The sequence below is a fragment of the Helicoverpa armigera genome, chromosome 30 (genome assembly GCF_030705265.1).
Source record: "Helicoverpa armigera isolate CAAS_96S chromosome 30, ASM3070526v1, whole genome shotgun sequence".
Lineage (NCBI taxonomy): Eukaryota > Metazoa > Arthropoda > Insecta > Lepidoptera > Noctuidae > Helicoverpa > Helicoverpa armigera.
In genome coordinates, this window is record NC_087149.1 from 5,013,077 (window position 1) to 5,036,227 (window position 23,151).

At 36.3% G+C, this 23,151-nt stretch overlaps 1 protein-coding gene and 1 long non-coding RNA gene across 2 annotated transcripts in view; both read left to right on the forward strand.

Annotated features, from left to right (window-relative positions):
• The window catches only part of LOC110381572 (Kv channel-interacting protein 1), a 64,296-nt gene extending 49,521 nt beyond the window's left edge, over positions 1-14,775 (forward strand). Inside the window, exons 5-6 of the mRNA XM_064043021.1 lie at positions 12,471-12,680; positions 14,614-14,775. Of these exons, the coding sequence (XP_063899091.1) occupies positions 12,471-12,680; positions 14,614-14,742 (339 nt within the window). The 3' untranslated portion in view covers positions 14,743-14,775. The remainder of the gene's footprint in view (positions 1-12,470; positions 12,681-14,613) is intronic.
• A 340-nt stretch (positions 14,776-15,115) lies between these two features.
• LOC135119154 (uncharacterized) lies at positions 15,116-16,984 on the forward strand. The gene is made up of 2 exons (XR_010278009.1): positions 15,116-15,269; positions 16,049-16,984. It is a non-coding gene; the product is annotated as an uncharacterized LOC135119154 (long non-coding RNA).
• The last annotated feature ends 6,167 nt before the right edge of the window (positions 16,985-23,151 follow it).

The following is a 23,151-nucleotide window of genomic DNA, read 5'->3' on the forward strand; positions in this document are numbered from 1 at the left end:
ACATTAACTTAAACACTTCTAATTATAACACTCAATAATTCACACAACAACTTTATCGCAATGAAATTTAAATTTTTCTTTATATAGTGGTTTCGTCAACATATCCGCTATCTGATAATTTGTAGGACAATATATAACATCTAAATATCCTTTCTTATAATTTTCGTGTATAAAATAAAATCTCACATCTATATGTTTAGATCTCTTGCTGAATGAACCTGTTTTTATCAATTGGATAGCACTCTGGTTATCAATATTCAAACTAATCTTAATACTGCTACCAATTAATTCACTTATAAAAGTCTTTAAGTATAAACACTCTTTAACGCAATCTGCTGCTGCTATATATTCCGCTTCAGTTGACGATAGACTTACTATCGGCTGTCTTTTGGAGCACCAAGCTATAGGTCCACCTGCCAACATTATTATGAACCCTGTTGTACTTCGTCTGGTCTCTGTACAACCTGCATAATCTGAGTCACAATATGCATGCAATCTTGTAATATCTTTCCCAGCATTATACAAAATCCCTTTATCTCTCGTTCCATTCAAGTACTTCAACACCTTCTTTACTGCTAATATGTCTTGCCTTGATGGATTTTCTACCTTTTACTTGCTTCATTCACAGCTTGACTGATATCTGGTCTTGACCTGGTTGACAAGTACAATAATCCACCAACTAGTTCTCTGTATGGAAAATCTGACGTAGCCATCTTAGATTCATTTTCCTTTCCCACAATGCATGGAGTATCTGCAGCTTTGGAATCATACATATTATATTTTCTAAGTAATTTTTCTGTATAATTCTGCTGATGCAACAAAATGCCTTGTTCTGATCTTTTATTTCAAAACCTATATAGTTTTGAGGTTGTTCATATGTTTTAAGATAAATTCTTTTTCCAATTGATGCAAGATCTGTAATAACTTTTCCTTGTCTTTTGATATGGCCAAACCGTCATCAACATATATAGCCAATATTATAGTTTTGTCTTCGTTAAAAAACACACACTGATCTGACTTTGTAGCTCTCAGTCCAAGTTTCCTTAAAGTTTCTGTAAATCTTTTATTCCATGTCATTGGTGCCTGTTTTAGCCCATATAGTCCTTTCTTTAAACGACAAATTTTATTAGGCTGTCTTTCATATCCTTCAGGAATATACATAAATATGTCTTCCTTTAACTCGCCATACAAAAATGCTGTTTTCACATCAAAGTTATCATTTCATATTCCTTTGAAGCAGCAATTGCTATTAATGATTTTATTGCTGATTGACTTACTACTGGACTATATATTTCTTGATAGTCAATGCTTTGCTGTTCGAAGCCTCTCGCTACAAGTCTTGCTTTGTAAGTACTATTTTCTTTTATACAAAATACCCATTTACTTGACAATATCTTGTGTCCTTTTGCTCTTCCTATATCAACTATTTCCCATGTATTGTTACTTTCCAATGATTCCTTCTCCGAATTTATGGCCTTCTCCCAATTATTCTTTTCAGCAGACTTCATGACTTCATCATACGTAAGTAATACATAATCTTGCAGGTAGCTGGTTTTCCGTTGTCGTTTTGTATTTATAGTTTCTATAGTTTCTATCTCTGCAGTATTACTTTCTTTATTTTCATCATTTTCTACTTCATCAATAATATCTGGAATGTTGTCTTCTATTACATTACTTTGTTGTTCTAACTCTTCTATTTCATAATAACTGTCATCACTTTCTTCTTCTTGATTTATTTCTTCTTCATTATTACCTGGTATTATTTCTGTTATCACCGAACTTCCTGTTTCTTCATATTTTTCTCCAATTTTCTTATTACTGTTAATTATAACAATATCCCTTGCTATTTCAATTCTTCTTTCTTCTTTATTCCACAATCTATATCCATTATTAGTATATCCAATCATGATTAACTTTTTGCTTCTTGGATCTAGTTTCTTAATATTTGAATGTAATTGTTTAGCATATACTATTGAACCAAACTTGCATATATTAGATATATTAGGCCTTTTACCATGCCACATCTCATAAGGTGTCTTATTCTTCAATGATTCACTTGGTAATCTATTTATAATATAAGTAGAACAGTATACAGCTTCACCCCACATTTCTTTATCTAACCCTGAATCAAATAGTAATGCTCTGGTTTTATCTAATAATGTTCGATTTAGTCTTTCTGCTTTACCATTTAGTTGTGGTGAATATGGTACTGTATAATCTAGTTTTATTCCCTTTTCAGTACACCATTTTTAAAATCATTGCTTGTGTATTCACCTCCATTATCGCATCTTATGGTAGATACCTTTTCTGTTCTCTCTCTTTCTGTTTCTTCTATATAATGTTTTAAATTTTCTTTAACTTCATTTTTATATTTAAGCAAGTATATTTTTGTAAAATGAGTATAATCATCCATGACGGTTAAAACATAACTATAGCCATCATACGTTTTGTTTTCGAACGGTCCACATACATCAGTATGTAATAATTGAAGTGGTCTACTGGCTCTGTTTCTTACTGTGTTAAATGGGAGTCTTGTTTGTTTAGCTTGTGTACAGATTTCACATTCGTCTATTTGCCTTAATCCATTTATTTTTATTCCATCTGCCACATCTGGTAATATATCTAGTATTTTCTTTCCTGGATGTCCAAGTCTTTGATGCCATTCTAAGGCAGTGCCATTTTCTTTCATTAACAGTGTTTTTTCTTGCATATTATTATCATCCAAATTAATTTTATATAAACCGTTTTCTTTTTTCCTGTTAATATTAATTCTGACTCCTTATATATTTTTACATTATCTTTGGTAAATATAACCACTCCTTGATTGTTTGTAACTGCATTAACCGATAATAAATTTTGTGATAAGTCAGGAACAAGCAGGGTATTATTAAGAGTGCATTTATTGCCAATGACTTTACCAGTCCCTTTCACCTCTATTGTTTCTTCATTTGCAGTCAAAACAGATGATGGTTTACATTCAAAAAATTTTAGTATGTCTAAATTTTTGGTCATGTGTGCAGTACATCCAGAATCTACAACAAATTCTTTCTGTTTTGGTTCTTGAATTTCACCGTTTGTAAAAAATGCCTTTTCTATTCTTTTGTTACTTTTTCTTCATTCTCATTCTTATTCTTATTTTGAAAAACAATTTTCTTCTTTGTGATTAAATTTTTACAGATTGAGCACTGTTTATTCTTAAACTTACAGTCTTTATCTTCATGGTTGTCCCTTTTGCAGATACTACAGGCTCTACAGTCTTTCTTCATGTGCCCTGTTTTGTTACATTTGAAACATTTTATTGTATTAAACTTTTTCTTAGATGTAGATGAAGATGTAGCTTGAAATGCTAGCTGCTTGTCACTTTCTTTTGCTTTCAACATTCGATTTTCTTCAGCCAGAAGTCTGTTTGTTAAATTTTGAAGGGTTTTTTATCGTCTGCCATGCATTCCCAAGAAGTTATAAAATAGTTTAAATTATTTGGTAAACAGCTTAGTATTTTGATATGACCATTTCATCATCTATTTTGTTCCTAGCTGATTTATACGAAATTGTAAATTTTCTATTTCGCTTATTAATTGGGAAAGCGATTGACTGTCCTGTTTCTTATATGTGAAAAACTCTTGTAATAGGGCATCTTTGTTTCTTTGCTCAGAACCTTCGAATATTTCACATAATTTTACGTACATTTCACGTGCACTGTTGCAATTAATTATGTGACCTTTTAGTTTCTTATCAATACTGCTTATGATAATTCTTTGCACCTGAGCATCTTTGATACTGAAGTCACTTTTCTTGTCATCTTCTTTTATTTGCGCAATTGTTTTTGCAAGATTTGCCGCTTTTAAGTGTATATTGAATTCAAATTTCCACAATAAAAATGTTTCCGCATCTTTTAATTTTTCTATCTGTATTATCTCAGGTTTTTCCATTTTTTAGTTTTTCACCGTTTTTTATTTTCTTCCTTGTTATTACTGTTTTTTAGTTTTTTTCACTTGTTTTTCATGTTGGGTTTTTCATTACCCAATCCCGGTTTTTAATTTTTTCTTCTCGGGCGTTCTGGGCCCATAACCTATTGTAGGTATTCAAACTTCTGGTCTTCTTGAATATCTTTATTAATAGTTAAAGAAATACACTCACATTTTGTTGGGAATTATAACATTGTTCTCACTGGTTTTTACATCATGACAAATCACACCACAGTCATTCTTTTTCATAGACTAACAACCCTACATTTTTTAAATGTCATAGACTATAAATTCCTAACAACTACAACCCGTACCGGGATGAAATATAGCCTATGTTACTCGGGAAGAGTGTAGCTTTCCAACAGTGAATTAATTTTTCAAATCGGTTCAATAGTTTCGGAGCCTTAAGGGTATAAAGAAAAAGATGTTTTCTCTTCATTATTAATTGTATAAAATTACGCCATTTTACAAACTTACGTTAAAATTTCGAATGTAAGTTGGTTTGCTAAAAATATTGTAAAACTGATCATTGATTTAAATAGGGCGCCGCAAACTCCTATTTTATCTAAACTCAGACGAACAGAGTAATTCGGAAAAGAAGAGAAAACATAATAGAAGATATATTATTTCTGTTATGTCGATGTAACGACAGCAAAAGCAATCGTTGGCTCCCAACTTTGGACGTAAAAGTACGGTTAGAATACGAAAACTGTGGAGTGGCAGTCATGTTTTATTTTTAGAATTTTGTTTTAAGTTTTGACAATTTATTTTTGACTCATCATAACAGACGCTATAGACTTTCAATTGTTCGAAGTTGATTGACATATTTTTTTTATGAAAAACCTGAATTTTAATACCGACTAAACTTATAAAAATAATTAAAATAAAATCGTATTTAATGAAATATAACTTAATATTGTAATTCTGTAAAGGTTTCTTTGTATCTTTTTCTGTAATCTTTCGTTATTATGGGTTTCTTACCTTAAATAATTCTATTATATTGATTTTATAATTAATTCTTCTAATTCCAATATAGATACTTAAATGAAAACTGTACTGTTTCCAAGCATCAAACATCTTAATTATAGTTGAATATTGGAGCCAATAGTCCCAGTTTGGGCGCCAACAGTCCCGCGTTGGGCGCCAACAATTTTTTTTACAAACTTTAAATATTTAGTTGAACACAACTCCACAGTTTTCATACTCTTACCCCCTCATACAATACACGCTCTAATATCCTTGTTTTGATCGTAGATACAGCGTGTTTTCATCCCCTTTTATACAGGGTGCTCCAATTTGTTATTATAGGGACGTTTTTACGGGAATAACAAACACGCTTCGTATGAAGTTAACTGTTTATGTGTTGACTCTTGGTTATAAGTGTAAAGTAGGGTATGTAGTTAACACATTCTACATTTACGCTACAAGGATTTTATGAGTCCTAAGACTTAAAAAATTAAGGGTAGCTATCCATTTTTTTACTTTTCTTTTTTAAATGATTCTTATAAACAAGAACTATAAGAAACAAGACTATTTAATACTATTTATTATACATGTTATGTACTTTTGACGTTTACTCTATGAATCTAATGTCAAATACCATACGTAAGCAAAACTAATCATTTATTTTATAGGGCAACCATGTATTATAAGAATAAATAAGTAATAATGGAAAAAAAAAATAAGAAGAAGAAACAGTAAAAGGAAGAAAGAGCATATGCATAAATTTGCATTGCACATTGTATTTGATATATTGAATTTGCCCTACCCCATCAAATCACTCTTTCACTCTAAGGTTGGCTGTAAGAGAACCCAACCCTGGGTTAAGCTCGCCATTGTGCATAAATCTCTCTGTTACCTGTTTGTCAGAATGTGTTTATGTGAGCAATAAAGAATAAACTAGAATCTGGTTATTAACAATACCATAATGAGAAAAAGCTAGGAAGATGATGATGATGAAAAAAGTCAACATAATCAGTCCAACCATTTTAGGTCTCCCAAAAATCTTTGTACAAAAATAAAAATGCTTGGAGATTCTTCAAAAAATTACGTTGTACCCTTCTGGCTTTTTCATTTTGGGACATTCTGGACTTAATTCTTGGAAACTCTTAGGCCGTGTAATTAAACTGAACACTGTAGTAATTTTGGTAAATTTTGCTTAAAATTAACATGACAGGGTCAGATATTTTGACAAAGTCTGTGTTTTTAGGACATACTAGCTGCTTCCCCGCGGTTTCACCCGCGTCCCGTTGGAACTACTGCCCGTCATCATCATCTCCCGAGCCTTTTCCCAACTATGTTAGGGTCGGCTTCCAGTCTAACCGAACTCAGCCGAGTACCAGTGCTTTACAAGGAGCGACTGCCTATCTGACCCCCTCAACCCAGTTACCCGGGTAACCCGATACCCCTTGGTTAGACTGGTGTCAGACTTACTGGCTTCTGACTACCCATAACGACTGCCAAGGATGTTCAATGACAGCCAGGACCTAACGTTTAACGTGCCATCCGAAACACAGTCATTGGTGTCTAAGATGTACTTAGAAAGTACATACAAACTTGAAAAAGTTGCATTGGTACTTGCCTGACCTGACGAATATAATAATATAAGTAAATATATAGGTTGTACCTAAGATTAACTAGTTTGTAAGCAATTATATATTAAAATTGCCTACACAACAACCTATGTAATACTCATGATCGCAATAAATATTTAAAGTTTGAAGTACAAACTCGCAAATTCAACAGTCTTAAATCAAAGCCATTTTGGCAAGATGAGGAACCTTAAATCGGTAGTTCCTGCTCTAAACGTACGAACAATATTTATGGTACCCATAAACTGTCGAATCGTATTCATAGGTACGTAATAAAACTACCGAAGAGTTCCAAGAGTTTGGAATCATTCCAGCATTGGATGGAATTCCATTTTGTGAAATTAAAACGATGGCGTTTCTTGGTTTGGATAGATTGGGAATTTCTTAAGTTCTTGGTCATATATAAATTCTGGATAGGTTCAACAACCTTTCTATTGAGAAAACTATAGTTTTAATGGCTGTTTCTCGCGGTTTCAGTTAGAGTTACCTACTTACCTCCTGGCGTACCTGGATAAAATATATGATATAACCATTGACATATATTCTAGCGATAGACAAGAACATCCATACAAATAATTTACCCGCTTACGTCGTCTGTTGACATCTCGTTGACGTATTGTGACATGTAGTCATCCTCATTGATGTTAATAATTGCAGAAGTGTCGCTCGTATTTTGCCTACATTTTTCATTACTCAAAAAGTTTATATGTAAGTGAATTCAAAATCATGTAATATATCAAAAAGTTTATTTATATCTAATTGAATGCAAAATCATGTAATATATTAAAACCAGGAACTTATTTTTAGGGTTTTTAATATTAATTTCGATGTTTTTTTTCTTAAGAGGGCTATCACACATTTTCGCGAATTTAATTATTTTTTCTTGAAAGTAAGAACATACCATGACAAAGTGAAGTCTGTTTTCATTGATATTTTACCTACTGCTAGTTTTATGGCACATCTGTTTCTGCACGATTTTCTTAATCCATAATTCAAGATGGCGGGCGGGAACAAATTAACGCATATTTGTAAAATTGAATTATAAATGAAAAGTATGATATACAAGCGTTGTAATAGCATGAACAGCGTGTAATTTTACTAACTTGACTCTCGAATAGTTTATATGTGTAAGTTTATACCTTGATATGTATTTTCTATTTTATAGTTGTCGTTTCATAGACATCCATCTGACGCAGGTGTCAAAATCGCTCTGATTTGCCATTTTGGGCACTGCATAGTCTGCAGTGCAGTTCAGTGTGGTAAGCTTTTTGTTCGGAACGTTCTATCTAGTACGTAGTACATATATATCGATGGATATAACCTACTCACGCCTGCCCGCGGTTCCACCCGCGTCCCAAGGGTACTAACTTGCTATATGGATTAAAAGTAGCATTTATGTTTTTCCAACGTATACTACTATACCTATTATACTACAATATTACTTATATACTACGAGTTTGTAAAAAACACGAACGTAGATCTATATGTACCTATATTTATAACTCGTTTACACTTAAATAAATTACTAGATGGATTAATAAATCCTGACAGTAATGTAAAATACACATCAGAATATCATACAGGCATACATACTACTTTTTATCCATGTGCGAAAAGTGCAGTGTCATCTCGAATAGCTGAAAACCTATAAATATATCCATTTTTATAGAACTCTCAATAATTCTGCAATTCTATTTTCAGTTTCCAATCGAAAACTTTTCACAATTTAATATTCCCCAGCCATTGGCAATTTGTAGTGCAGCTAAATTCATTGGCGTCTGAACTTCTGACGGGGAACGATTCTGAAATTATTGGTCTGAAAGTTTTCGAGCGAAAACTTTTCAAATTAGGCCAGTTCGTATTCTTGATGATGCAGTTTTGATAGTTTCCGATGGTCGTTTTGTTGTCTATGGTTTAAATTTTAATAGGTACTTATTGTGGCAAATTGTAAGATTTCCTATATGTAACACTTGATTTGTGAACCAAAAACTTGGAATGATATAAAGTAAGTAGATTTTATTTTCATACTGGTAAGTAAGTAGGTTTTATAAGTTTTTTATTAGTTTTTTAAATAAGCAAGCAGAGTTTGACTATATTTTTCTTGGTCGATTTTCTTAGTAGATAGGTAATCATTATGAAAATTAGAGAACCCACTGCATGGTGGTATCATGGTGTGTAAGGTGCCACTAAACGATCAATTAAATTGATAAAAATATTGTGCTAAAAATCACTGGTCAATGTTCCGTATTACTGTCAATAATTTTACACAATTCCTAATGTTGTGCAATTTAATTACAAACTATAATAAAAATTTTCGTGTAGCTATGTGACATTCAAAATTTTCATGACATTTAAAAACGGAATAAAAAATAACACCCCGAAATCAAAGTCATATCTTCACAACAAATCTACACACATAAACTTATAAATTCCAGTAAAATATTAACATTAAATCTTTACTATTTCCGCAAATCCGAACATCCGTTCGCAGAATCGATTTTCTATGCACCGTCGCCATCTTTCATCTTTCAACCGCCATTATGTTAATATGTCACAGATTATAAACAGTGCACCAAGGAGTTTTTACGCGTATATATAATTACAAAGTGTTATGTGATTATATCGGGTGTGTCGTACCTAATCACATTAAATTAAATACATTAATATACTGGTTAATGTATGTCGATAAAATTAAATACGTAAAAAAAAATTTTTTTAGACAAAGTAAATAGAATAAAAATGTGCGAGAATTAGAACACCACATAAGAGTCATTACAAACAACTGTTTCCCTTGAAAACTGCCAGCTATCAACTGATCAAAACATTCGATACTTACTCCTAACTTTATCTCTGCTTTACACATGATGTTGTAAATTACAAAAACGAAAACTGACTCCTGTGGCCAAACCACTGAATGGATTAGGTTATGTTTTTTTTACAATTCGCCATAGAATATCATAAAGTATATGTGATAGGATTTAATGTGATTAGGAACGACACACCCTGTATTAATAAAACGACAATATTTTAATATTGACAAAATTACGGTGATCTTTTAGCTGGATGATTTTATTATCAGGGTGTAGGTCTCGTCAACTCAATGGCAGATATCAAACCCAGGACCCTTGTACGGCAATCGCGTTTTATCCACCATAGACATCAGGCATTAGTTTGCGATCCATAAAAATAAGTTACACATGGGACATCATCAAATGACCTCTCCCGCTGTGGGTGCAGCGCGAGGGAGTGTCAGACTCTTACTGACTAAAACCCACCATATTCCTTCTGAAGCACTTTATGTACCAGCGCCGCGGCAACTCACGCGAACAATCTCGCAGCTTGGGCTTTAACTCTCAGACACCTCTCAATTTTGGCTGACTTATCTTCGAAAAGCGCGTAGTACAGTAGACTGCACATCAGTGATAACTGTCATGCACCTTAACTCAATAGTAATAAGTACGATTTTCCTATAAAACTGTTACCACTGACCTGAAGTTGACGGTACATGGAAGGCAACCTTAGCTCTGACAAGTCCCAGCTTTCTCAAATCCTTCTAACGGCTTCCATTTGGCAATGCGTCTGTCTTCAAATATATCTGCATGTCTCTATCAATCCCTGTAAGACCATGATCTAGACGAATGGACAGGAAAGCCCCTGTTATATTACCAGTGACAGACTGGCAGACAGCCAAGCGTGAGCGTGCTTTGTGGGGAAAGGTACTTGAGTCGTGTTTGTGTAATATCGAACTTTAAATTAAGTTTTGTAAGCGATTTTTGTGTGTTTGTGTGTTTGAGTCGGGTTAGAAATCCCTTCATCATCTGACTAGTCTTTTCCCTATGTAAGGTGAGTGCTTACTAGCATGTAGTGATTTTATTTAAATTATTTTTACCTTATTAACACGCTTATATTAGCTTCACTTGTAACTAACTATGTAAGAAAATCTTGGAATCTTAACTTGACCCACTTCCCGGTCTTCGATTAGGATGAAATTTTGCACACGCTCTGAGTTCTGATGACAATACATGACTAGCGTGTTTTTAGTTTTTCAACTATTAATTTTTTTATGTCAGTATTGTGTACCTACCGTATACTGCAATATACCAATAATTGTATACCAATTTTTATATTTAAACATTGTTGAAAAGTTCTTGTAACCTACAGACAGACATGTGTTGCTGGAGAGTTTGTTCCACCACTTCTTCTTCCCAGCAAAAACACATAGGAAGTGTTGAAGGGTGGGCGTTTTGGGGCTGTCTTTTGTAAATTTTGTCGTTCAAAAAGTGCTGTTTTGCAGCCAAGTTTGAATAAATGATTTGGAATTTGAATTCCCAACTATGTTGCCTAAATATCTATATATTTCGACGCTGGATGCAGGTCGCCTCCAACAGGTATCTATGGAGATCTAAGGAGGAGGCCTATGTTCAACAGTGGACGTCCTATGCCTGAGATGATGATGATGAACTATATTGTGGTCAGCTTTCAGTTGTGCCACGTGAAGCGACTGCCTATTTGATCTGATTTGCATTAATTGTATTTACACACTGTTGACCTAATAGGATTTAACTAGCCGTACATATAGGATTACTATAAGTCGCTGTAACTGAAACAGACAGGCATACAAAGTCATAATAAGGATTCGTTATTAGGTTTCATGACTTTTTGGCAAATTTAAAGTGCTCCAGAAATAATAGGGGTGGGTTTTTAGTTATTAAGGGTCTGACGCCGGTCTCTCCAGTTTCATATGTGCCTATGTGGGGGATTGTTCGAAAGAGTTACCGCGGCCCTGGTACATAAAAGGCCTACGAAGGAACACGACGGTTTTTAGTCAGTAAGAGTCTGACACTCACTCACTGCTGCTAACCCACAGCGGGAGGGGTCATTTGATCGTTTTTGCCATTGCTAAAAAACAAGTGGAATCATTTGAAACCCTTTATTTTCCTCCTATATACTCTAAATATGATTTTCGAAAAAATATGGCTAAGGGTGATTTCAAAGCGTCAACGTCAGATGTAGCTGAGTACCAGTGCTTTACAAGGAGCGACTGCCTATCTGACCCCCTCAACCCTACTCTACTACTGAGTTATCGTTCGCGTACACAATATCAATTACGCTTAGTAAGATCCGCTAGTCTGTGCATAGCTTTACAATTTTCGTACTAAAATGATGGAAACTCGTTCCAATACACGGTAGGTACTAGATGTGTATTTCCGAATTTCCGAAGCTACACTTATTTTTGTTACAAAACGGAAATCGAGCGAGCGACCTATTAGTGACTCCTGTCGTACAGTCGAATATCAGTTTTATTCCTACAACGTTACGGTCGAAATCTCTTTGAATGTAGACAATTTCGTTTTGGTAGGTGAAACTGTTGGATAGTTCTGACTATGTTTTTAATTTTGAATTGTTAGCCTTAACGTAAAACCAATTTTGAAGACGCCAATTACACGAATACAGTTATTTGGGACACACTGGTGTCAGACTGGCTTCTGACTACCCGTAACGACTGCCAAAGATGTTCAATGACAGCCGGGACCTACAGTTTAACGTGCCATCAAAAACACAGTCTTTGGTGTCCAAGAAACACATAGAAAATACATACAAACTTAGAAAAGTTGCATTGGTAATTGCTTGATCTGGAATCGAACATCACTCATACTCGAGAGGTTGGTTCTTTACCCACTAGGCGACCACGATATTTCTGAGTTCATAGGTCATCATCCTCCGATCCTTTTTCCCAATCATGTTGGGGTCGACTTCCAGTCTAACCGGATGTAGCTGAGTACCAGTGCTTTACAAGCAGCGACTGCCCTATCTGACCTCCTCAACCTAGTTACCCGGGCAACCCCCTCCCCCCCCCCCTTGGTTAGACTACTGTGGAAATGTAACTAACAAAATAAAATTCTACATATTCCAGGAGCTCCTAGTAACATTATCCACATTACTCCGAGGGTCAGTCTACGAGCGTCTCCGCTGGGCGTTCCGTCTGTACGACGTGGATGGTGACGGGGCTATAACCAGGCAGGAGTTGGCTGAGGTGGTCGTGGCTGTCCACGAGCTGTTAGGCCGGAGGGCCCCGCCGGGGTCGCCGGCTGCGAGGCTTGATGATGCTAAGGCTAATGAGCAGGTGAGGAGTTTTGTAAGCTGATTGTATCACAGGTGTTCCGTGGAAACCACTGCTCATACCTGGGTTAAGTATCACCTGTGTTATACCTAGGTGGCGCAATGGTCACCATGCCGGACTGCCGAACCTGAGGTCCCGGGTTCGATTCCCGGTTCGGTCGACATTTGTGTGATGAGCATGCTTGTTGGCCGTGGTCTGGGTGTTACAATATGTACACTCAGCGGCACGGAATTTGGCCCAAACAAATACAAGTAGATATCAGCCCAGATAGCTGTTGTAAATTCTAATTTCATATGACATATTGTCAGTCCTTTCGTAATTGTTCATTAAAATACAGAAAAATGTGTGTCTGTTTAACTTTTGTAACACTAGAAACAGATTTCGTTGTTGGAACACAAAGCAGAAAGTTAAGTTTAAATTCAGATAGAAATTGCCGAAGTACTAAGCACGTTCTAAAAAAAATTTATGATTGTGATCGTTCTTTGTTTCTCTTTTTTTCACAATTTGATCTGAAAATTACCCTTACTGCAGCTCAAGTTGCTCAAGTAGTGTTGCTAAGACGTCAAGGGCGGAAGCAGCGAAAGATGGTTGAAACTTTAAGTGCACCGCGTACAAGTTAAAGATATGCATAGAAAATGTTTGACCAGACTGGCCTTTACACAAGAAGATCAGAAAGTGGGGCTGTAAGGTGTTCGTCGGCGCACGACGACCGATTTATCGTACGTGCAATAATGAAATATCGGTTTCTCACTGCGTTAGAGATACGCCAGCCTTTGCAAACAGCAAGAGAAGTCAACGTCCGTAAGCGCACAATAAGAAGAAGGAGGGAGGAACGAGATCTGCGTGCTCGAAGACCAACTCGAGGCCCGGAATTTCTCCTGCACTATGGCATAGCCAGACTTAGTTTTGCAAGAGAACATGCAAAATGGACGCATGACTAATAGAGTAAAATTTTATGGACCGATGAATGCAGAGTCGTCTTAAGAGCTCCAGGCGGCCGTAAACGTGAATGGAGAAAGAGCGGAGAATGGTTTCCTCCCACCACTACCGAGCAAAAACTCGGTTTTCATAGTGGGTCCATCTTGGTTTGGCGAGGCATAAGTTCAGAAGCCCGTACTGAATTATTGGTTGTCGAAAGTCGTCTGAAAACAGTGCGGTATATTGAAGAGATCCTTCAAAATCATGTTTTACCCTATCAGGGATTCATAGGAAGCGAAGAATTTCGTATAATGCAGGACAATGCTCGACCTCACGCAGCTCTTTGCGTAACCGATTACTTGTTCGATGTCGATATTCAAAAATTGGACTGGCCTGCAAGAAACCCAGCCATGAATCCTATAGAACATGTCTGGAACATGCTTAAAAGACAGGTCCAAGCAAGTCGTAACCCACCACGGACTCTTAGTGAATTGAAAACCGCGCTGGTACCTGCCTGGGAGGAGATCTCTCAGGTGGAGATAAAAAACATCATCCAGAGCATGCCAGATCGTATGCAGGTAGTCATCAGATCAAGAGGAAGAAACACCCATGATTAAAATTCGATAACTTTCTGTTTTGTTAAAAATGTTGAATTTAAAAGTTTATGGTGATTATTGCGGTAAAGGACTCTGTTTTCTAACTGAATGAAAATTAATGAAAATCCTCACAATTCTGTTGTATGTGAGTCATTTTCTTTTGGAAAATGAGTAAATTTAACAATTTTAAAATAAAAATTCAGATTTTTCATTTAAATAATGGTTATAAGGCCCAAATGTGCTTGGGCCAGATTCCGTGCCGCTGAGTGTATTTATAAATATGTAGGTGTATATGTAGTTTATCACTTGTGTTAGCACCCATAACTATGGGGCCAACCGACTGTGTATGAAAAGGTGTCCCGACATTATTTACCTATATCTTTATTTTTTAACTAACTTATCCCAATCTTCCCAAATTCCAGGTAGACCGCGTATTCAGGAAGCTAGACCTGAACCAGGACGGAGTGATCACCATCGAGGAGTTCCTGGAGTCGTGCCTCAAAGATGACGTCATCACCAGATCACTGCAAATGTTCGACACAGGACTATGACGGCAAACTGATGCGGCGCTCACGCCAACCCCCAACAGGTATTATCGACTTTGGGGCTATTGAAATAAGGTCTCAATTTCATTGTAGCCCACTCCAACCAGAGTAGCTGTCAAATGGTTGTCAACTTTCACAAGGTACCTGTCAGAGTGTTGCGGACTTGTCTACTGGAATAAGGTATAGTTTAGCAGCTAACTCCTTCCAGATAACTGTCAGAGGATTGTAGACTTTGGGGGTATTGAGAGAAGGTCTAATTTTGCAGCCAACCCTCACCAGGTAATTAGTTGGTACCACCTCACTAGTTATTGTCGACTTTTTCATCATCATCCTCATCTTCTGAGCCTTTTCCCAGACCATGTTGGGGTCGGTTGCGTATTCAGGAAGCTAGACCTGAACCAGGACGGAGTGATCACCATCGAGGAGTTCCTGGAGTCGTGCCTCAAAGATGACGTCATCACCAGATCACTGCAAATGTTCGACACAGGACTATGACGGCAAACTGATGCGGCGCTCACGCCAACCCCCAACAGGTATTATCGACTTTGTGGCTGTGAAAATAGGGTCTAAATTTCATTGTAGCCAACTCCCGCCAGGGTAGCTGTCAAATGATTGTCAACTTTCACAAGGTACCTGTCAGAATATTGCGGACTTTATGTCTATTGAAATAAGGTCTAATTTTGCAGCCAACTCCTATCAGGTATATGTTAGAGGATTCTGAACTTTGGTTCCATTTGAATAAGGTCTAATTTTGCAGCCAACCCTCACCAGGTAAGACTAGCTATTGTCGACTTTGGGTCTATTGAGATAAGTCTGACACCAGTCTTACCAAGGAGTATTGAGTTGCCCGGGTAACTGGGTTGAGGAGGTCAAATAGGCAGTCGCTCCTAGAAAATAGTCGCTCTTAAAAAGCATACAAACTTAGAATAGGTTGGTTCTTTACCCACGATCCTTCGTAACACAAAAACTTTTAAACCTCAGTTGAACACTTGTCTAAAAAATTAACAGATTATGACGTTGGAATAAGATCCGTTTTGCAGCCACATTTTTTAGACAAGTGTTCAACTGAGGTTTAAAAGTTTTTGTGGTACAAAGGATAGTGGGTAAAGTACAGAACCAACCTCTCAAGTATGAGTGTGTGTTCAATTCCAGGTCAGGCAAGTACCAATAGCTGGAATAAGGTCCGTTTTGCAGCCACATTTTTTAGACAAGTGTTCAGCAGATGGTTAAGTTTTTGTAGTAAAGCTGTTTGTAGTAAAGCTTGTAAGAGTTTAGATTTTATATAACGCCATTTTTTATCATTATCTCCCAGGACCGTAGCCAAGCGTCTCCGCGGCCGCAGCGTCCACCGTCGCTGTCAATGCGGCCGATCAGCCGGGCTGCTACGCGCGGCGGCCGATTGGCTGCGCCCGCGCCGCCTCTCGCCCTACATAGCGGCCCTCGATCACTTCTACAGCCGTGTCGTCAGACCTCGCTTGAGAAGTGTGCTGTTACTCCAGTTTTAACTTGAAGGTCATTTTTGAAAGGATTCGTGACTCTTAAGACGTATATAAATGTCATTTTTTTTGTCTGTTATGTATAAGTTTAAACCCGTCTGCCAAATGCGTAAGAATTTACAGATTTAATAATTAAATTCGATATTTGCCAATGGTTAATTTATTACCCTCACACTCAGAGACATTTAATGATTACTTAAGTCACTCCTCAGTGACGGATTGTCAAAGAAATACTTCACTAAGGAATGGCTTAAGTAACCATTAAATGTCTCTGAGTGTGTCCATTAGAGTCTTTTTTATGGTATGCTACAAAAAAATACTTTTTAAGAACTGATAAATCTGAAATAGCAAAATACAGATGTCAGCACAATCAACGTACCCCAATCTGTCAAATGTCTTCAATAGAGTTTCAACCTTATCACAATAGTGAAAGGTTCGTTTTTGATTGCTAAAATTTGACAGATTCGTATAGGTTGACCTGCTGGCGTTTGTACCATAAATATGTTAAGATATCTAACTGAAAAGTGACCTCAAAAATGAATGATATTAAATTAACAAAAATTGTTAGCTGGTAATACAAGCCCTAAACTCATAACTCATACGGCCTCACTACAAAAACTTAAACATCTGTTGAACACTTGACTGCAAAACGGATACTTCAACGTAATAAGTTGTAATTTTTTAGACAAGTGTTCAACAGACGTTTAAAAGTTTTTGTGATAACACGGATATTGTACCTTTGTTTTTAAATTGTATATTTTTCCAGAGTCGAATCCTCTCAAAAATAAATTATAATTTAAAAATCATCCCAAAACTATTAAATTATTTAAATTGTAAGCGTTACGTAGCATCTTTAATGCATTGATCCTTAGATTTAAAATTTTAAAAAGGAAATAGATTACCTAGATTAAAAAAAAAATGAAATTTTAAAAAATCTTTTAAAAAACATACCTTTTGCTGTTTTTTTTTTATTCTTAGCCTATTTTCTTACACTATTCTTATGGTTCAGTTTAAAATATTTAAAACTTCTTAAAAAATATGTACCGAATTTTTTCATGTTTTTTTTTCTTTTTTTTTGTAAAAAATATACTAAATAACAGGGTAAAATACCGCTCCCAGGTAATTATGACATCTGTTATAATTTCGACGTGTGTTATATAAAAAAAAGAATTTTGGATGTGCTTACCACAATAACGATATTTTTCGAAAATAATCTTATTTATTTTTAAGATTTTTTTTGGCTTTTTTGGTCCAATTTTTATCGATTTTTATAAATCTTTGAAGAGCTTTGAAATCCTTTTGAGCAATCACTTTACAATATTAAATTATTTTTGTCCATTTTACACCAGTTTTTTTAGGCTTCACTTTCTAACTTATTTCTCTAAATAACGCTTTATTAAAAAAAACTGTTCATAAAATAGAATACAGAATTTAAAACCAAGGAATTGAATGAAGGTTATTGTTTTAAAATCAATCATATTTTGTCAAAACCTTTAAGAAATAGTTTTTCTAGGTCTCGTCAAACTTAATGGCGTTTCGCAGCTAACTTTCAAGCATAAAGCGCAAATGGTTATGCTCCTCCCATACCTTTTTTTAACGACGTCAAAAATCATCAAATGACCCCTCCCGCTGTGGGTTAGCAGCGGTGAAGGAGTGTCAGACTCTTACTGACTAAACACCGTCGTGTTCCGTCGTAGGCCTTTTATGTACCAGGGCCGCGGTATCTCTTTCGAACAACCCGCAGTCCCGGCAGGCCTTGGCCCTACTGGGCCCCGCTGGGGTTGTTGAATTGTGCTCCTCCCATACCGTTAGTGCGCAAAATGCTACGAGCCGTCATTAAATTTGGCGAGTACTATTCTTACTATGTATTTGAAAAAACGCTTTTATACCTACCATTGTTGATATCTTCTATATAATATTTCATTATTGGCGCGAGACTTAATGAGGTTTATTTGATACGCTCTTTCGCTGCGCAGTAAATCACGAACAATGATGTCTTCCTAGCCGATCATCGGCTACGGCGGCTGTTCTCATGTAAGGAGATTAGCCAACTGCGCAGGGCATATTATAGTGCACAAGCATTTGCGCAGACACAGGTGCACTCACTATTCCCTCATTCTCATAACCCGATGGGACGGCAATCCGACACCATCGAAGAGAGATCAGGCGCAGGACCGACATTTACGTGCTCTCCGATGCACGGGTGTATCAATCACCAACTTCCAGGCTCCGGGCTGCTTTGTGAAAGTCTTCTAAAACCCACAAAGCGATTTTGGCCCGACGAACAATTTTGTCTACTGCGCAGCTATTTGGCTTTTATTTTCTTTAGCTTCCAATACAATTTATATCCCCGTATTTTGCATCAGAATATTTTCTTAAATCCATATGTTTTAAATCAAAGCATGCAATTTAGTAATAACTTGTAAAAAATGCAAGCAATCATATCCATATCACTTAGGCTATCCATTTACCACTAAATATATTACCACTAAATATTTGGTGACAGATATTTACCGATTTACCGAGATTTTAACTGGGTTGAGGAGGTCAGATAGGCAGTCGCTTCTTGTAAAGCACTGGTACTCAGCTGAATCCGGTTAGACTGGAAGCCGACCCCAACATATTTGGGAAAAAGGCTCGGGAGATCTATCTCTAGATATTTACCGGTAATATATTTAGTGGAAAATGGTGATAGCTTGCAAAGTTTTATTAATTTAAGTAACAGTTTTAAAATTGAAAATAAGTTTTAAGTAATTAGTTTGTAAGCTTCGCATTTATTTTTGAATTTAGCAGCTTTTGAATTTAGTCAAAAATATTGTTGATTTTTTCTTATTTATTTTATTTAGTTGGTTAGTAAATACGATGTTACCCTTTTAAAGAATTGTTATCCAATTTTAAAATGTTTTAACTACACTGTTTTTTTTTATTTGTCAAATAGATGATTTTTTTATATACTAAATTCATTTTTTTTCTGTAAAAAAAATTTTTTTTTTACTGTACTGCCTTAGACGAGTATTTTTCTGTATTTCAACCTTAATATTTACAACTGTCATTATCGTTATAATATTATTTTTTGAAATGAAAACTAAAACTGGAAAGAAAGATTATTCGACTAATATAGTACAGATGACAGCATTTCAACCTATGTAAATCTGTCAAATTTCTTCAATAGAATTTCTACCTTATCACAATAATGAAAGGTTGACGTTCGATTGGTAGAAATCATCAGCACGAATCTTGAGCGCTGACCTTCACCTGCGCAGAAGTGATTTTATTAGCAAAGAACCAATCCCGAGTGACGGCTATGACGCGATGCGTTGCGGGCCAATCACCGCTTTAGCCCGCCCCCGCGCCTCACTTCATACCACAAAAGGGACCCAATAAATTACTTCTGCGCAGGTGACGGTCAGAGCTCAAGATTCGTGCCGATGACTATAAAATTGATTGATTCGGGTAGGTTGACTTTCTGGCGTCTGTACCAATAAATCGGTACATCAGTATAGAAAATTGCTATTACTGTCTAATTATTACCTAAAAGTGTAGTAAAATTTTAGTATTTTACGTTAATTTTAACCGCTCAGTTTAATTCTTAAGATAACAATTTAGAAAATATAAGTTTTAAAGTAGGTATCGATTTTTAATCGTTTTTAATCGTTTTGAAATGCTGTGAAGAGTATATCCACGGAGGAAGAAAAGATAGCGGAGATGCCATAAGGAAGGTAGGCCAGGCGCCTTCTTGTAGCTCAAGCAACGTACGGTAGACGTGATCAGTTACTAGAACTGACGAGACGTTCGGGTTCCTTGTCAAATCAAAACCAATCTGTCAAAGATTGGTTTTGATTGATTGGTGATTTTATTTTAAAAATAATAAGACGTGTAAAGGCGGAGCTAGTAACATTCCTCGTCCCCCTCGCACCGCATGTTGTCGCGCTACTTTCTTAAGAGATTTTGCGTTATGATATCTCCGCTAGTCATTTTGTTCCCCATGTGTACAGTTCCGAAAAATGACAATTCGATTAAACAGCTCGAGAAAAAATCGATGTTTGCATTGCAAACTATATCGTAGTTCTTACAACTTAGGTAAAATGTCTTATGAATCCTAGAACATAGTTAAACATGTACTAAAATTATTGGATTTGACTGATTTCTCAAGTGAGCTAACAGTTTTAGTACGTAGCTGTTTTTTTCTTAGACTTTTAATTATTTTTTTGTGACTTTTCCGATGGAAATTTTTTAAAAAACTAGTTTTATTTATTTAAAAAAAAGTATGAATTAATGGAATTGCACGAGGAATTACAAAAATAATAATAAGAAGAAAAAATAATTTTATGTTACTAAGGCTAGGTTACACATTTGCTCACTAAAATAATTACCACTAAATATCAAAACTCTGTGTTTGATAACAATGAGTACTTAAAAAAAATGATGACTCTGATAGAAAAACAGTTGTAGGTTCTTAGTTCTCGCCAAACTTTATGACGATTCGTTCCTAACTTCAGAGTATAGGCAGTTTTCAGAAAGTTTAGTGAAAACTTTACCTATACAAGCTGTTGATTTGCATCCGTGCCATAGTCAAGGAGGTTAAAATTAAATACGTAAATAATCGATTTGAATTACGGTAGGTGGGAAAAAGCTAATATGCGCTGCTTTTTTTGATGTTGTAGTTTCATGGTATTTCAGAATTTAGCCCACGGTTAAACACAAATCGTAACAGAATTCCCCCGCGGCCACAGTGTGTGCGTGATGGCAGCTATGTGTGCGTAGACAGAGAAAACTAATGTCTAAGTGTGTGCGTGAGTGTCGATGTGTGAGTGTCTTATCTACGACATGACAGCGCGAGCGAGCGAGACCGAGTGATACGCGATAGCAATCATTTTACCTAAAGTTTCGAAAATCACCTTCATTATTGTCATTAACTTCGTTTTACTTTACTTACTAATTTTTGAGCATAAATTTAACACAGATATCTTATTAACTACAGTAATAAGCAATACTAGTGCGCGAAAGAAAGTTCACTAACATGTTAACAGCTGATTGATAAAATGTTCGTTTTGCTTTATCTTTCAGCATAAAGTTTTCGCAGTGATTTAGTTTTTATTTTTGAATTAAATTGGTTAATAATTAGACATTTGCTTCCTTCTTAACGGTCTTAGGACCTTGGAACACGGAAATCTTATTAATGACGTAATACTAGTGCGCTAAAGGAAAGTTCACTGACCTGTTAACAGCTGATTGATAACATTTTCGGTTTGCTTTAACATTCAGCGTAAAGATTTCGTAGTAATTTTGTTTTTACTTTTCGATTAAATTGGTGAAAGATGTGTTAGTTAAGTGTAGGCACGAGGTGATTCTTTCGGCTCGTAGGTATTATTGGCGTGGTTAAGAAATCAACTTATTTACACTAATAAAATTGATTAAGCTGACTACGTATTTACAAAATGTACAAATAAATAAATTACCTAGTTTAGTTACCCGGAGGTACTGTTCAAAGCTGTCACCTTCACACTCTTGGCACAATCGAGCACGACGAAGTAGCTGGTTGTCCTTCAGCTAACATAACACTATCACATTCGTTTTTAATGTGTCGAAAGCACTAAGTTAACGGTCCTAGCACATAAGTCTGTCACATGACCAGCATGACCCTCCGTGATGAGGGTTCCCGGTCGGTAAACATTTCCCGGAACATAGGTATGTACGGCTGTCATTGCACATCCTTGGCAGTCGTAACGGGTAGTCAGAAGCCAGTAAGTCTGACACCAGTCTAACCAAGGAGTATCGGGTTGCCCGGGTAACTGGGTTGAGGAGGTCAGATAGGCAGTCGCTTCTTGTAAAGCACTGGTACTCAGCTGAATCCGGTTAGACTGGAAGCCGACCCCAACATGATTGGAAAAAGGCTCGGAGGATGGATGGCTGTTAGTACACTGTTGTCACTGATGGCATACAGGCGGACCATCGCCACCAACTCGTGTTCGTGTAGTTTTCCGTCATCTCGCACTTTGTACCTACACGTCGCGGAATTCAAAGCGCACGTACGCAGCAGCGGCGGCGACATCAAACACACTGCTTGCCGTCGGCGCTTGTTTGTTCCGGCTTCAAGGGCACGCGGGGAGCGGCGAGGCGAGTGTGTGGGAGTACTCGCACTGTGATTGGGTGAATTTGGGTAGGCTGGATGATCTACGATTTTTATTGAACGATCGTTGCGTATGCTTTGTGCATGTATCGTTTGCGTTTGTGTGAGTGCGCAGCGCGGTAGTAAGGCTAGTAACACACGCGCCGAATTAAAGTACGGCTGGGTTACACTGACGGATATACGTAAATAAGAAAAAAACATGAAAAAATTACCTACCCATTTTTTCGTTGATTTGGGTCGAGAATCATTAGCATATTTACGTCCTTGACTATGGCACGGATGCAAATCAACAGCTTGTATACTACATTTTTTAAATTTTCCACGGAAAAGTCACAAAATAAATACCTAATACATTTTTAGCGTAATAATATAGTTTTTAAACTAGTATGTACTATAGAAGAATGTCACTGTCTTACTTTACCTGTGGATATCATGAAACAATTTAATATGACATTTGACTGGTACAATCAACTTCAGGTCAGTGGTAACAGTTTTATAGGAAAATCGTACTTATTACTATTGAGTTAAGGTGCATGACAGTTACCACTGATGTGCAGTCTACTGTCACGAACTTTAATGGTGAGCCATTTGTAATGAAGTCGGAAATCTACACTTATATGATAAGCAGAAAACATTTTTTGCTTGCACCCTAAAGGCTGCGAAATTACTGGAAAATTTTGAAAAATGTTTTTTTAAATTGATTTTGCCGTAATTTATATTTTTGCGAATTTTCCTACTAATAAAACTACTAGCTTCCGCCCGCGGCTTCGCCCGCGTAGAGTTCGGTTA